At 40.7% G+C, this 13,624-nt stretch overlaps 1 protein-coding gene across 7 annotated transcripts in view; it reads right to left on the bottom strand.

Annotated features, from left to right (window-relative positions):
- The window catches only part of wwp2 (WW domain containing E3 ubiquitin protein ligase 2), a 119,836-nt gene extending 117,692 nt beyond the window's left edge, over positions 1–2,144 (bottom strand). For 2 of the 7 annotated variants that reach the window (XM_061977738.2, XM_061977743.2), the window contains exons 1-2: positions 1,688–1,817; positions 628–709 (exon numbers count right to left, since the gene is read on the bottom strand). In XM_061977738.2, coding sequence (XP_061833722.1) covers positions 628–697 — 70 coding nt within the window. In that variant the 5' untranslated portion in view covers positions 698–709; positions 1,688–1,817. Of the gene's footprint in view, positions 1–627; positions 710–1,234; positions 1,253–1,687; positions 1,819–2,022 lie in introns of those variants that run through there. The other 5 variants (XM_061977739.2, XM_061977742.2, XM_061977741.2 and 2 more) reach the window with 5 other exon arrangements.
- Between the last annotated feature and the right edge of the window lie 11,480 nt (positions 2,145–13,624).

Here is a 13,624-nt window from a genome sequence, read left to right as displayed (position 1 = left end):
ACCGATCCAGTGAGAGCTGAAGATCCTGGCCAGATGAAGCCATCAGGACCACATCATCTGCAAAAAGCAGAGACCTAATCCTGCAGCCACCAAACCAGATCCCCTCAACGCCTTGACTGCGCCTAGAAATTCTGTCCATAAAAGTTATGAACAGAATCGGTGACAAAGGGCAGCCTTGGCGGAGTCCAACCCTCGCTGGAAACGTGTCCGACTTACTACCGGCAATGCGGACCAAGCTCTGGCACTGATCATACAGGGAGCGGACTGCCACAATCAGACAGTCCGACTACACTACACTACACTACACTACACTACCCTTATTACGTTATTAAACGCGGCTTTGCGAAATCTCGTAAAAAGTCTGCACTATTTCACTGCAAGACGGAGCCACAACAGGACTGCTTTGGAGATTTCCGGACTGCGGATGACGACCCTGTTCCGTGGCGGCGCCATTCAACTGCCGTTGCACATCCAGCTGAGATCTGGGGTCAGCCATCTTTACAGAGTTTACAAGACTCCAAGTCGTAACAGTAGTGTAACAACAGCTGTGTGACCCAACATAAATACGGTATGGCCATCAAAAGGTACAATGACATTTTTGTCTTTGAAGAATTAGGAGCTTGTTACCTCTTAGAATCAACTGAGACTTTTCAACCGAGTGAATGCCACCAGGTCTGGTCACACTGGCGGCTGCCATAACATCACAGCGCTGGAATGCGCACAAACATTTCCATTGGATCATAAAAGGAAATAAGAAAACACATTCAAAAAATGTTGTAACCCAACTAATAAACCAATCAACTAAGCATCTCCAGCATGCTGGCTCAACAATGGGATTGTAAAAGCTAAATCAATATTATCCTTACTGTATGCATGGAGAATAATCTAATATCGGAAGTGTTTTACTTATTTATCCATTGAAAGCATTCCTGATACAGTGCTACCATAACCTGGGACATTAATAGTCAAATAGTTAGGGATGGAAGTCATGTTTTGTTTTATAAAGTGACCCCCAATTTAAGAAGAACAAATGGATGGATGGATGGATGATAATAATACAGCTGTCAAATCTAAAACATTTAAATCACAATGGGTTAAAAAATCGAAATACGGTCGCTTAGAATAACTTAATTTGGGGTCACCCAAACACCCCTAAACTCAAAAGTGCTTCCAACGATACGTCATTTAAAAGCTGTACATTTGGAATAAACACGGAGGACTAAAATGCGTTTACCTGAGCACACCGTAAAGCGACGCAAAAATGGCATTCACATTTCCGTCCGATTTGCGAAGTCACGGCTCTGAATATGAATGTAAATAAGACAGCCGTATTTGTAGCAGTTTCATCACAATTGTAATATGCGTACATGAACACAGCGTAATTACAAGGCCGTTTGTCACACGATAAATAAAGTTATCATCGCGTTATCGTCTTGCTGTGAGCACTGTTTTGACGTTTATTCTGAAGTGACCATCAAAATAAATTTCCGGTGTGTAAGGTTAACGCTAGACAATTTTACATACAGTAGGCTAACTGCTAGCGAACTAGCTTTGTGTAGGTTAAGAAGGGAAAATAAAAAAATGGTGTGAATATAATGTGTTGTGCGCGAATGGCAAGGAGCAAAGCGACTTTAGTAGTTCATACGTGAGTGTATTTACAAGATAAAAATGGCTCAAGCCTCGTTACCTTTCTCAGCTGTGATCCTCTGCTGTAGCTAGTCAACTTCCATTTCCGGCACTGTCACAATACCACGTGACACATCAAATCGTTTTAGTTCCGCTCCGGTGACAATACCACGTGACACATCATAATAAAGGTGCTGTTTGCTACTTCCTCCCGGTAACATTTTTCAAAGCAAACAATACAACAAGAACACCGCCGGCTAGCTTATGTTACCATTAGTGGTTTAACACAGCACATTTGTTTGAAAATTGTATATATTTTTCTAAATTACAAAATGTATGTAATAAAATGTTTTACCAGCCCGAATAAAATGACTGGCATCTACGGCGGTCACTCACCCTGTCTCGTCAACACGTAGGTGCAGAGAGCAGTCCAAGAGAAGCGACAAACAATTTTCCGTCTTGTTGTTATGATAGAATATAAATTCAATGATAGATAACGCTAGCTATCCAAATTGCTATCATTAGCTAACAACACCGGAAGCGAATTCGCGTGCCTACATAGCTGCGTGTGACGTCATTATGTACAAGAAGCTGTGAGAGGCCTGTGCAGAGCCGGCCCAAGGCATAAGCGTACTAAGCGCTTGCTTAGGGCCCCGCGGCCACCAGGGGGCCCCCAAAAGCAATTAACAAAAAAATCTTATTTTAAATTTTTTGCATGTACGAGTCTGACTGATGATTTCTAAATGATCAAAGATATATTATTGTACAAAAACACAATTTTAGGTCAACAGAGTGCTGCTGCTGATCTAGGCTTAGTGATTCTTCCTGCCTCTCTTTAAATGTAAAGCTGCCTCTGCTGCACCTGTGACGTTTGCCGCTTGCTATGGCGTCACATTAGTGCCAAAAATCCGAGTGCATAAAAACTGTTATCGCGCGCTGATTCTCCACTTCGTGCGCGCGCGCGACACCCTTTTGCGCGCGTGTGGTGCCTTTTTGCGCGCGCGCCGTCTCGGTCTGTGCGCTGGCATGTTTCGTTTTGGCACTTTGGGGGCGGGTATGCTTAGACGGCCCCTTCTTTCTGATTGGTCAGGCGAAATGCTCAGAGCCAATCAGAAGTATAGCAGGGCGGGTCATCGTCAATATGTATCAAGATTGTTATAGGCGCAAAGTTTTCACTTCTTCTTGAACATTTGTTTTCTAATTTATGGAATTTCTTTTGATTCAGCCATAAAATTAATGAAATAATCTTTGAATTTTGTTTTTAAAATGTTAAAAATAGCCTTTTAATAATGTATTCTGAAACAGTTTAAAATAATCAGAGAACTGACTATCACTGACCCTACACAACTATGTTGCACAATTAAGTCATTTTTTTTATAGCGAAAGAGGTAATTTCAACAGGTGCAGCATCCTATGTCATATCTACATGTAATAAGATTTGTAACAAGGCAAACCGTTTGTAAATTGGTCGAAAATCGAGCAAGTTATGGTAATTTAATTGGTACATGTACTAATTAAATTACCATAACTTGCTTTGACATCAATGTAATGATTGAGGCTAGCTGTCCGAGGTAAGATGGCTACAACGTTGCTACGCTGGAGAATGATTGGTCATATGAAAAATGCTCAGAGCCAATCAGAAAGGAGGGGCTGTCTAAGCATACCTGCCCCCAAAGCGCCAAAAAAAAAATGACAGCGCGAGGAGAGATGCCAGGAGTACACAGAGAGCGCACAGACCGAGACGGCGCGCGCGCAGAAAGGCACCGCGCGCGCGCAAAAAGACACCACGCGCGCGCAAAAAGACACCACGCGCGTGCAAAAGGGTGTCGCGTGCGCACAAAGTGGAGAATCAGCGCGCGATAACAGTTTTTATGCGCTTGGATTTTTGGCACTAATGTGACGCCATATCTTTCCTCTCAGATTCAGACAGGACTGAGCAGGTGATCAGAGGACCACTGTCTATTAAGGAGAACTTGTCATTCCCCAAACGGCATGATGGCCGAAGTTTTCATTATCATTATACCTACAGACAGCTAGTCAATGGGGAAAAAGTCAAGCGTAGCTGGCTGACTTATTCAAGAAGTAAAGATGCAGTCTATTGCTTTTGCTGCAAATTATTTTCCAAAAAGTCCTTAAAACTGGCAGCCGAGGGACAGCGGGATTGGGTCAACATAGGTGCACTGCTGAAACAGCATGAAAACAGTGAAGATCATTGTAGCAACATGGTGAAATGGAAGGATTTTGCCTTGCGTCTTTCAAAGGGGAAAACTATTGATGAATTTAACTTCAGTAGACTGCGCTCTCTTTGTACAAAGTAAACATTAAATATGAACAATTAACTAAAAATGTAAACTAGTAATTAAAGACTAATATGTACAAGACTGATGAGACAAGATGACACTTTTACTGTAAATACAAAGCTTTATCACTTGGACTGTTCAACCCCAGGCCACTCTTGTAGCTGAATGTTTTCTACATTTTAAGATTAGGAACCATATGTGGCACTCTGGACATCATTCGTTCATTCATTGGTATTATTTATGTTCTTAACTGGGCCACCCCCATATCTTTATAAATGACATGTCATTTGTAAAGACATGCCAGGCTGACAATAGGATAATGTAAACAACACTGCCAGAGCCGCAATGAGTTTATAGTAGGTGTGTGAATGATCAACAATCAATATTATTGGCAGAAATAGAGGGCCCCAAAATCAAATTTTGCTTAGGGCCCCATGGAGGCTTGGGCCGGCACTGGGCCTGTGTAAAATACATTGGAAGTTGGCGCCCTCTAGGTATTTGCATAAATGTTGCAAACAGACTTAATTATTTAGTTAACTTAAATTTCCGGCACATATTCATATATCATATAGTTGAGTTTATTTTGAACATGAATACACTTACAATATGATACATGACATAATTTCATATCAATTCTCTTTAGAAGCAAAGCTTATTTAATCCTACTCCTTTTCCACTTCAGAGCACTTACGAATACATATGTTAACTTACTGTTGTCATTTTGTAACAACATTTACATCAGTGAATTATTAGTATAGCAGTTCTTGTAATAGATGATTAAGTCAGTCATGATTAACATACTGAGATGAGGAATATCTTGTTTTCAATAAGATTCAATGTGGTTGTTGTTTTTTTAACCTTGGGACTTTCCATGGGCCGGATTTTGGACGCTGGCAGGCCGAATCTGGCCCACGGGCCGTAGTTTGGGGACCACTGATTTAGTACATTGTTTAACGTATTTGCTCAATCCATTCGATTCTTAATTACATTCTTACATTACATTCTTAAATACATTCTTAATTACACATTCTGATATACTAGAGGTCTTAAGTGTCATACGTGCATACAACTGTTCTAAGGTAGTTTTTCCTCCAAGGTTATAGTTTTCTTCTTTATTTGAGAAGAGTTGTTGTACATTCTTAGGTAACAGATTATAGTTTGTTTTGTACATAATTTTAGCTGTTTGCAGATGCACCAAATCATTGAATTCCAATATATTTGATTCAATAAATACATTTTAACTGACCTCTTTTCTTACACGGTTAGTGAAGTGCACTTTTGTAGTTACATATTTCTGCACAATAACTCAGCTATGTTAACATTAGCGAGCAGTAGAGTATATGGAGTATTGCGTTATCTATCATGAATGAAAATAACAATGTATATGACAAGGTAACAGTAATCAGTATTCCCTTTTATTGCATACAACAAGTTTAAAAAAAACCCTCAATAGTGCAGAATAAGTAAAAAAAAAAAAAAACTACTTTTTGGCTGTCATTCAAATTATTTCACTGTAAAGGATTGATCATGATATTATTACAAAAGTGCTTATGCATTTGATTATTATATATAAAATATATTTACCTCGTAAAAAAAATAAAATCAATCAATCAATGTTTATTTATAGAGCCCTAAATCACAAGTGTCTCAAAGGGCTGCACAAGCCACAACGACATCCTCTGTTCAGATCCCACATCAGGGCAAGGAAAAACTCAACCCAGTGGGATGACAATGAGAAACCTTGGAGAGGACCGCAGATGTGGATGCCTTCTTCCTATCCCCACCCACCCTCTAGGGCGACCGGTGCAATGGATGTCGAGTAGATCTAGCATAATATTGTGAAAGTCCAGTCCATAGTGGATCTAACATAATAGTGAGAGTCCAGTCCATAGTGGGGCCAGCAGGGGACCATCCCGAGCAGAGACAGGTCAGCAGCGCAGAGATGTCCCCAACCGATGCACAGGCGAGCGGTCCACGGCAGATCAACTGGTCTAAAAGGGGGGTATATTCAAAGGCTAGAGTATACAAATGAGTTTTAAGATGGGACTTAATTGCTTCTACTGAGGTAGCATCTCTGTTACCGGGAGGGCTTTCCAGAGTACTGGAGACTGAATAAAAAAAACTCTATAGCCCGCAGACTTTTTTTGGGCTCTGGGAATCACTAATAAGCCGGAGTTCTTTGAACGCAGATTTTTTGCCGGGACATAAGGTACAATACAATCAGCAAGATAGGATGGAGCGAGACTGTGTAGTATTTTATACTTAAGTAGTAAAACCTTAAAGTCACATCTAAGTGCACAGGAAGCCAGTGCAGTGCATGATCAAACTTTCTTGTTCTTGTCAAAAGTCTAGCAGCCGCATTTTGTACCAACTGTACTCTTTTAATGCTAGACATAGGGAGACCCGAAAATAATACGTTACAGTAATCGAGACGAGACGAGATGTAACGAACGCATGAATAATGATCTCAGCGTCGCTAGTGGACAAAATGGAACAAATTTTAGCGATATTACGGAGATGAAAGAAGGCCGTTTTAGTAACCCTCTTGATGTGTGACTCAAACGTGAGAGTTGGGTCGAAGAAAATACCCAGATTCTTTACCGAGTCGCCTTGTGTAATTGTTTGGTTGTTAAATGTTAAGGTGGTGTTAATAAATAGGTGTCGGTGTCTAGCAGGACCGATAATCAGCATTTCCGTTTTCTTAGAGTTGAGTTGCAAAAAGTTAGCGGACATCCATTGTTTGATTTCATTAAGACACGCCTCCAGCTGACTACAATACGGCGTGGTGATCAGCTTTAGGAGCATATAGAGTTGGGTGTCATCAGCATAACAGTGAAAGCTAACACCGTATTTGCGTATGATGTCACCTAGCGGCAGAATGTAGATGCTGAAGAGTGCAGGGCCAAGATCCGAACCCTGGGGAACTCCACACGTTACCTTAACATACTCAGAGGTCACATTGTTATGAGAGACGCACTGCATCCTGTCAGTAAGATAAGAGATAAACCAAGACAAGGCTAAGTCTGACATACCAATACGTGTTTTGATACGCTCTAATAAAATATTATGATCGACGGTATAGAAAGCAGCGCTAAGATCAAGAAGCAGCAACATAGATGACGCATCAGAATCCATCGTTAGCAATAGATCATTAGTAATTTTTGCTAGGGCTGTCTCCGTAGAGTGATTTGCCCTGAAACCGGATTGAAAGGGTTCACAGAGATTGTTAGATGCTACGTGTTCATTTAGCTGTTGTGTAACAATTTATTCGAGGATTTTCGAAAACTGGCAGCTATAGACTATATCCTGCTCTCATATTTTGGGGCAGTGTCCCTTCGTGAAGGGAAGTCGGGTATGCCAGCACCACAAGATATGTGACCTCCTTGCCATCCAAGCGGAGTGTGCCGGCTGGACGGCAACTAGGGAGTGCGGTGTTTGAAGTTCCTGAAGAGTACCCGACCTGGTATGCACAAAGGCTATCATCATCAATGTGGTTATGAGGTATGAGTGTGACAGGGACACTTCAACAAGAAGGTCTGCCACTACAGGCCAACAGTGTCTCAGATCCAGACTATAGTAGAAGCGACAGAAGTGAAGGTTGTGGGATTCCCAGTGGGAGCCCGGGGAAAATGGCCAGCGTGTAACCACCAGGACCTGGTGGCACCAGCAGCTAAATATTGGCTATTTTGTATTGTTAGTTGTATTTTTCATTGCTTTTGTTCACTTCATAAAAGAGTACGGCAATAAAACTTTTCAAAATAATACAAATATGAAAAGAGTAAGCAACAATGATTTAATTGATATTAGTGATTAGTAGAGGCTGTAAGTAGAAAAAAAAAAATCTCAAGGGATCTAAAGAAAATAATCTCTGTGTTATGCAGGTGGCCGCTATAAACACATTTCCTGCTGTTCGGCTCCCAGACCATAGGGCATTGACACCTCATCGCAGGGCCAACACAGATAGACAAACAACAATCACACTCACATTCACACTAGGGCCAATTTAGTGTTGCCAATTATTCTATCCCCAGGTGCATGTCTTTGGAAGTGGGAGGAAGCCAGAGTACCCAGAGGGAGCCCATGCAGTCACAGGGAGGACATGCAAACTCCACACAGAAAGACCCCTAGCCCGGGGATCGAACCCTACACTTTCTTATTGTGAGGTACACACAGTAACCCCTTTTTTCACCGTGCTGCCCCTTAAACAAAAAATCCAACGAAAACAGCAGCTCCCTTCGTGTACACTCCTTGTGTTGCATTGCATTCATTGTATCTTCCACATGTACATTTTAGTTGTAATCACTGTTTAAACAGGAATGACAATTACAGCATGAGGTAGTTTACACTGTATATTAACGGACAGTAGGCATGTAGACAAATACAGTGTGAAGAAGTTCACATTGACGCAAAAAATGGAAGCTCACAATTTTGATTTTTAGGAATATTATTTTAGCTTAAACAAAGGTTGCGTTTGCACAGCCGAACTACGACGAACGTGCTCGACGAGCGATGTGCTCCAGGTTTAACTGGCTTGGCATGACGCGTGATACTGACAGATGGGTATGTCATTTATGTCTGTATCTTGGTATCTTTGACCTGCTTAGCGTTACAATTAACAATAATTTTCTTAAAGATCTTGGAATGCGACGAATGCCAGAGAACTGGTGCATCTTTGGCTGCTACTCAACCCTTACAGAGCATAACGGTACATAAGGTTATTTTAGTTTAAGAAAATAAACAACTAAATAAAATCCTTTGTCTAACTCCATGCAACTTTCATGCCATTTGGGCATATGTACTAGTCTTATACGTATTATTTTGAGCCCAAGGGGTGTTAATCTTGGCTAAAAACATATTTTTACTCCCTTGATTTAAATCTATTGGCAGGATATTTCGTGTTTTATTTAGTTTTTCATACATTTTTTTATTCACTACATTTTAGTATTCTAGGTCAGTGGTTCTCAAATGGGGGTACGCGTACCACTGGGGGTACTTGAAGGTATGCCAAGGGGTACGTGAGATTTTTTCAAAATATTCTAAAAATAGCAACAATTCAAAAATCCTTTATAAATATAAATAAAAACCTATCTTTTTTTTCAAATAGTTCAAGAAAGACCACTACAAATGAGCAATATTTTTGCACTGTTATACAATTTAATGAATCAGAAACTGATGACATAGTGCTGTATTTTACTTCTTTATCTCTTTTTTTCAACCAAAAATGCTTTGCTCTGATTAGGGGGTACTTGAATTAAAAAAAAATTCACAGGGGGTACATCACTGAAAAAAGGTTGAGAACCACTGTTCTAGGTGATATATTTTTCACTTCTTTTAATGTACATTTTACTATTTTATTTTATTCATCCTTCCGTGTTACAATGTAATTGTGACACTGTGTGTCCTTTTTTTTGTTGTTTAAAATTGTTTCCTATGTCTGTACAGCACTTTAGCCAACTGGGATTGTTTTTAAATGTGCTGTATTAATGAATAAACTGAACTGAACTGAACTGAAACACTGTCTGTTTTAAAAGGGGTTACCTTAAAAAGTAAGTACAATGCGGACCACATCATGCCTTATAAAGGGAGCATAATTGATGATGGCCAAGTTCCCATTGACCAGCAGACCCAACCCAACGGGCACAGCAATCAATATGTACCTTATAATGTAAATGTAATCACAATAATACCAGTTCATACATATTCATACAAATTATCTGTGGCTACACTACATCCCATTCACTGTTATAATTTTGTTATATTGTCTTTTATTGTGCTTTTTTCCCCTTTGTAGCCCGAGTCTCCAGTCTTCAGTCAGGAATCGTGTCAGATCCAAGAGAGGCCAACAATTATTCAGTTTGCACCCATGGTAGAGGTAATAATAGGGATTTTAGATTACTTACACCTGCCTTCCAATGATGTGCTTTTGTAGCCCACGTGGTGCCTGTCTTCAATATTCAGTTCAGTTCAGTTTCAGTTTATTTCGAACATGCTTACAATACAATGTAATGCATCACATATTTCCAGTTGTTTCATTACAGCACGTCCAAATATACCATAGCAATTTTATCCCATTTTCTTGTTCTCTGTAACAGAACATTGAATAAATAAACAATAAATACATAATATACCATAGTAAGTAAACAAATATTGAATACATAAATAATCTTTATCAAAAAAACAAAAAATTTATATATATATATATATATATATATATTAAGAAATTAATTAATAAAAAAAGGGTTCAAGATGTTCATCATAATTATTGTTCTGTGTACTTTGTGAACACTTGTAGTTTGAACATCTCTTAAACTGAATCATATTGGTGCTTTGTTTGATTTCTTTGGTTAATCCATTCCATAATTTAATTCCACATACGGCTGAGATAGGCTCCAGCACCCCCCGCGACCCCAAAAGGGACAAGCGGTAGAAACTGGATGGATGGATGGATGGATATGCTAAAGGTTTTAAGTGTTATACGGGCATACAAATGTTTTAAATTAGATTTTCCTCTAAGGTTATATTTCTCCTGTTTTGTTGAGAAGAATTGTTGTACATTCTTGAGTAGCAGGTTATAGTTTGCTTTGAACATCATTTTAGCTGTTTGCAAATGCACCAAATCTGTTGTGTTTACTGAGGGGAGGTGACGGCAAACAGACACCAGGGGGAAGTATATACAATTATTTATTTTATATATATATATATATACATATATATATATATATATAAATAATAACAAACAATACTACTAAACTAAGGAAATTGAGTGTGAACTAGAATACCAGAGTGTGTGGTGTAAGACTATGTGTGTAGTTAACTGAAGTGAGTGTTACCAACGTGTTGAACGAGATACGAGGAAGTCCATGGGGCAGGCAGGTTATCCGGGGCGAGAGAGAGGCGTCGGAATCCAGGGGCGAGCAAGAGGTCGAGGAACGAAGGAAGCAGTCAGAGTCCAGAGGGAGATCCAGGGGAAAATGAGACGCACAGGCTCACTTTCCAGGCGACGGAGGGTACTGCGGGGACACGGGAGAAGACAAGGGACAAATCAAGGCACGGAGAGGAAACACGAATATAGTATAAAGCTTGTTGCTTACGGTACACCATGAGAAAGCTAAGTTCCCGCCCCGATCCTTGGGTCCACTGGTCCTTTATTGAGCCTGCCCTCATCAGACCCAGGAGTGTAGATTGCCGGTGAGTGAATGCAGCTGGTGGCTGCTGCAGGGCGGAAACGCGCGCGGCGCGTCCCTGGATGTGCGCACCCGTGGGCGTGTCCCGAGGTGCGCACAGACGGATGAGCGGCGTTGGCAGGAGCCTGAGCCGTAACAAAATCGTTGAATTTCAATATTTGTGATTCAATAAAACGTTTGTATGTTCTCTATATCCAACATTATGTATTATTCTAATTGATCTTTTTTGTCACACCATTAGTGTCTTTGTATCAATAAGCCTGTTGAGTCTTCTGGCCTTTTAAAAAAAAGCAATCCCTCCTTTCAAAAGATCGATGTGGCTGTCTTTATTTTGTATCTTTTACATAATTGTTGACAATCTTTATTCGTAACAAATATCTTCAAGAAACAACAAATATTGTCATCCAAAACTGACAGCGTGGTAGTCAAAGGTTGGACATTTAAAACAGAGTTATGACCTGTTGGTCATTTGGTTTGCCTCCACCAGTTTGTGCATGATGGGAGATTGGGCCGTTCTGTTACAAAGTTCTGACCTGTTGGTCAATGGGCTTACATCGCTTAAACATTTACTGATTAACAATAATATTGTGTTTTCAGTTAAAATGTTATGTTGAATGTTTTTGCAATAAAGGTAATTGATGCATACATTTTCATCCTCGTTTAACAACATCAGGCAAGTGCTGAATATCAAATTATATGTTCAATGCATATAATTTGATATTACCCCGCCTTCCGCCCGATTGCAGCTGAGATAGGCTCCAGCACCCCCCGCTACCCTGAAAGGGATAAGCGGTAGGATTGGATGGATGTTCAATGCATAATCGTTCATTTCTGGACGATATCAACCTCTTAAAGGGGAACATTATCACCAGACCTATGTAAGCGTCAATATATACCTTGATTTTGCAGAAAAAAGACCATATATTTTTTTAACCGATTTCCGAACTCTAAATGGGTGAATTTTGGCGAATTAAACGCCTTTCTAATATTCGCTCTCGGAGCGATGACGTCACAACGTGGCGTCACATCGGGAAGCAATCCACCATTTTCTCAAACACCGAGTCAAATTAGCTCCGTTATTTTCCGTTTTTTCGACTGTTTTCCGTACCTTGGAGACATCATGCCTCGTCGGTGTGTTGTCGGAGGGTGTAACAACACGAACAGGGACGGATTCAAGTTGCACCAGTGGCCCAAAGATGCGAAAGTGGCAAGAAATTGGACGTTTGTTCCGCACACTTTACCGACGAAAGCTATGCTACGACAGAGATGGCAAGAATGTGTGGATAACCTGCGACACTCAAAGCAGATGCATTTCCAACGATAAAGTCAAAGAAATCTGCCGCCAGACCCCCCATTGAATCTGCCGGAGTGTGTGAGCAATTCAGGGTCAAAGAACCTCAGTAGCACGGCAAGCAATGGCGGTAGTTTGTTCCCGCAGACGAGCGAGCTAAACCCCCTATCGACCCTAGCTTCCCTGGCCTTCTGACATCAACTCCAAAACTGGACAGATCAGCTTTCAGGAAAAGAGCGCGGATGAGGGTAAGTCTACAGAATATATTAATTGATGAAAATTGGGCTGTCTGCACTCTCAAAGTGCATGTTGTTGCCAAATGTATTTCATATGCTGTAAACCTAGTTCATAGTTGTTAGTTTCCTTTAATGCCAAACAAACACATACCATTTGTTGGTTAGAAGGAGATCGCCGAATTCGTCCTCGCTTTCTCCCATGTCGCTGGCTGTCGTGTCGTTTTCGTCGGTTTCGCTTGCATACGGTTCAAACCGATATGGCTCAATAGCTTCAGTTTCTTCTTCAATTTCGTTTTCGCTACCTGCCTCCACACTACAACTGTTGTAATGTTAAAATGCCTTTTTGTTCAGGCAGCACCGGGACCACCACCTGGGGTTCAGGTGGGGTCCTATAGGCAACGGGGCTAGCAGTGTTTTGACAGCAGTAGAGCTAACGGCTGTGTATGTTGTATCTGTGTGCTGGGCTTCATTAAAAGTTCTAGTTGAGCATCATAAGAAGTACTTCACTTTACTACATTGGCGACGAGGATAAATCACGACTTCAATGGCGTTGTTTGGAAATTTAACGGAGTTTGACCAAGCTACGGATGATTGGCAACAGTATGCTGAAAGACTGGATTTTTACTTCGTGGCTAACAAAATCACAGACGAAGGACAACAGAAGGCAATTTTCCTGAGTTCGTGTGGGGCCAAAGTATATGCAGTGTTGCGGGATTTGTGCCAGCCCGGTAAGCCGGCGGATACAGACATGACATTGACGGAGATGCTTCAGAAATTAACGGATCACTTTGCGCCAAAACCCAGTTTGATTGTGGAACGATTCAAATTTCATTCCAAATTGAGACAACAAGGTCAGTCTGTTTCTTCGTTTGTTGCAGAGCTAAGGAGGCTCACAGAACATTGCAAATTTGGAACTGCATTAGATGACATGCTTAGAGACAGACTAGTGTGTGGTATCAACGAGGATCGCATCCAATGTCGTTTGTT

This window comes from Nerophis lumbriciformis, linkage group LG18 (genome assembly GCF_033978685.3).
Source record: "Nerophis lumbriciformis linkage group LG18, RoL_Nlum_v2.1, whole genome shotgun sequence".
Taxonomy (NCBI): domain Eukaryota; kingdom Metazoa; phylum Chordata; class Actinopteri; order Syngnathiformes; family Syngnathidae; genus Nerophis; species Nerophis lumbriciformis.
This window is presented reverse-complemented; position numbering and strand designations above follow the sequence as displayed.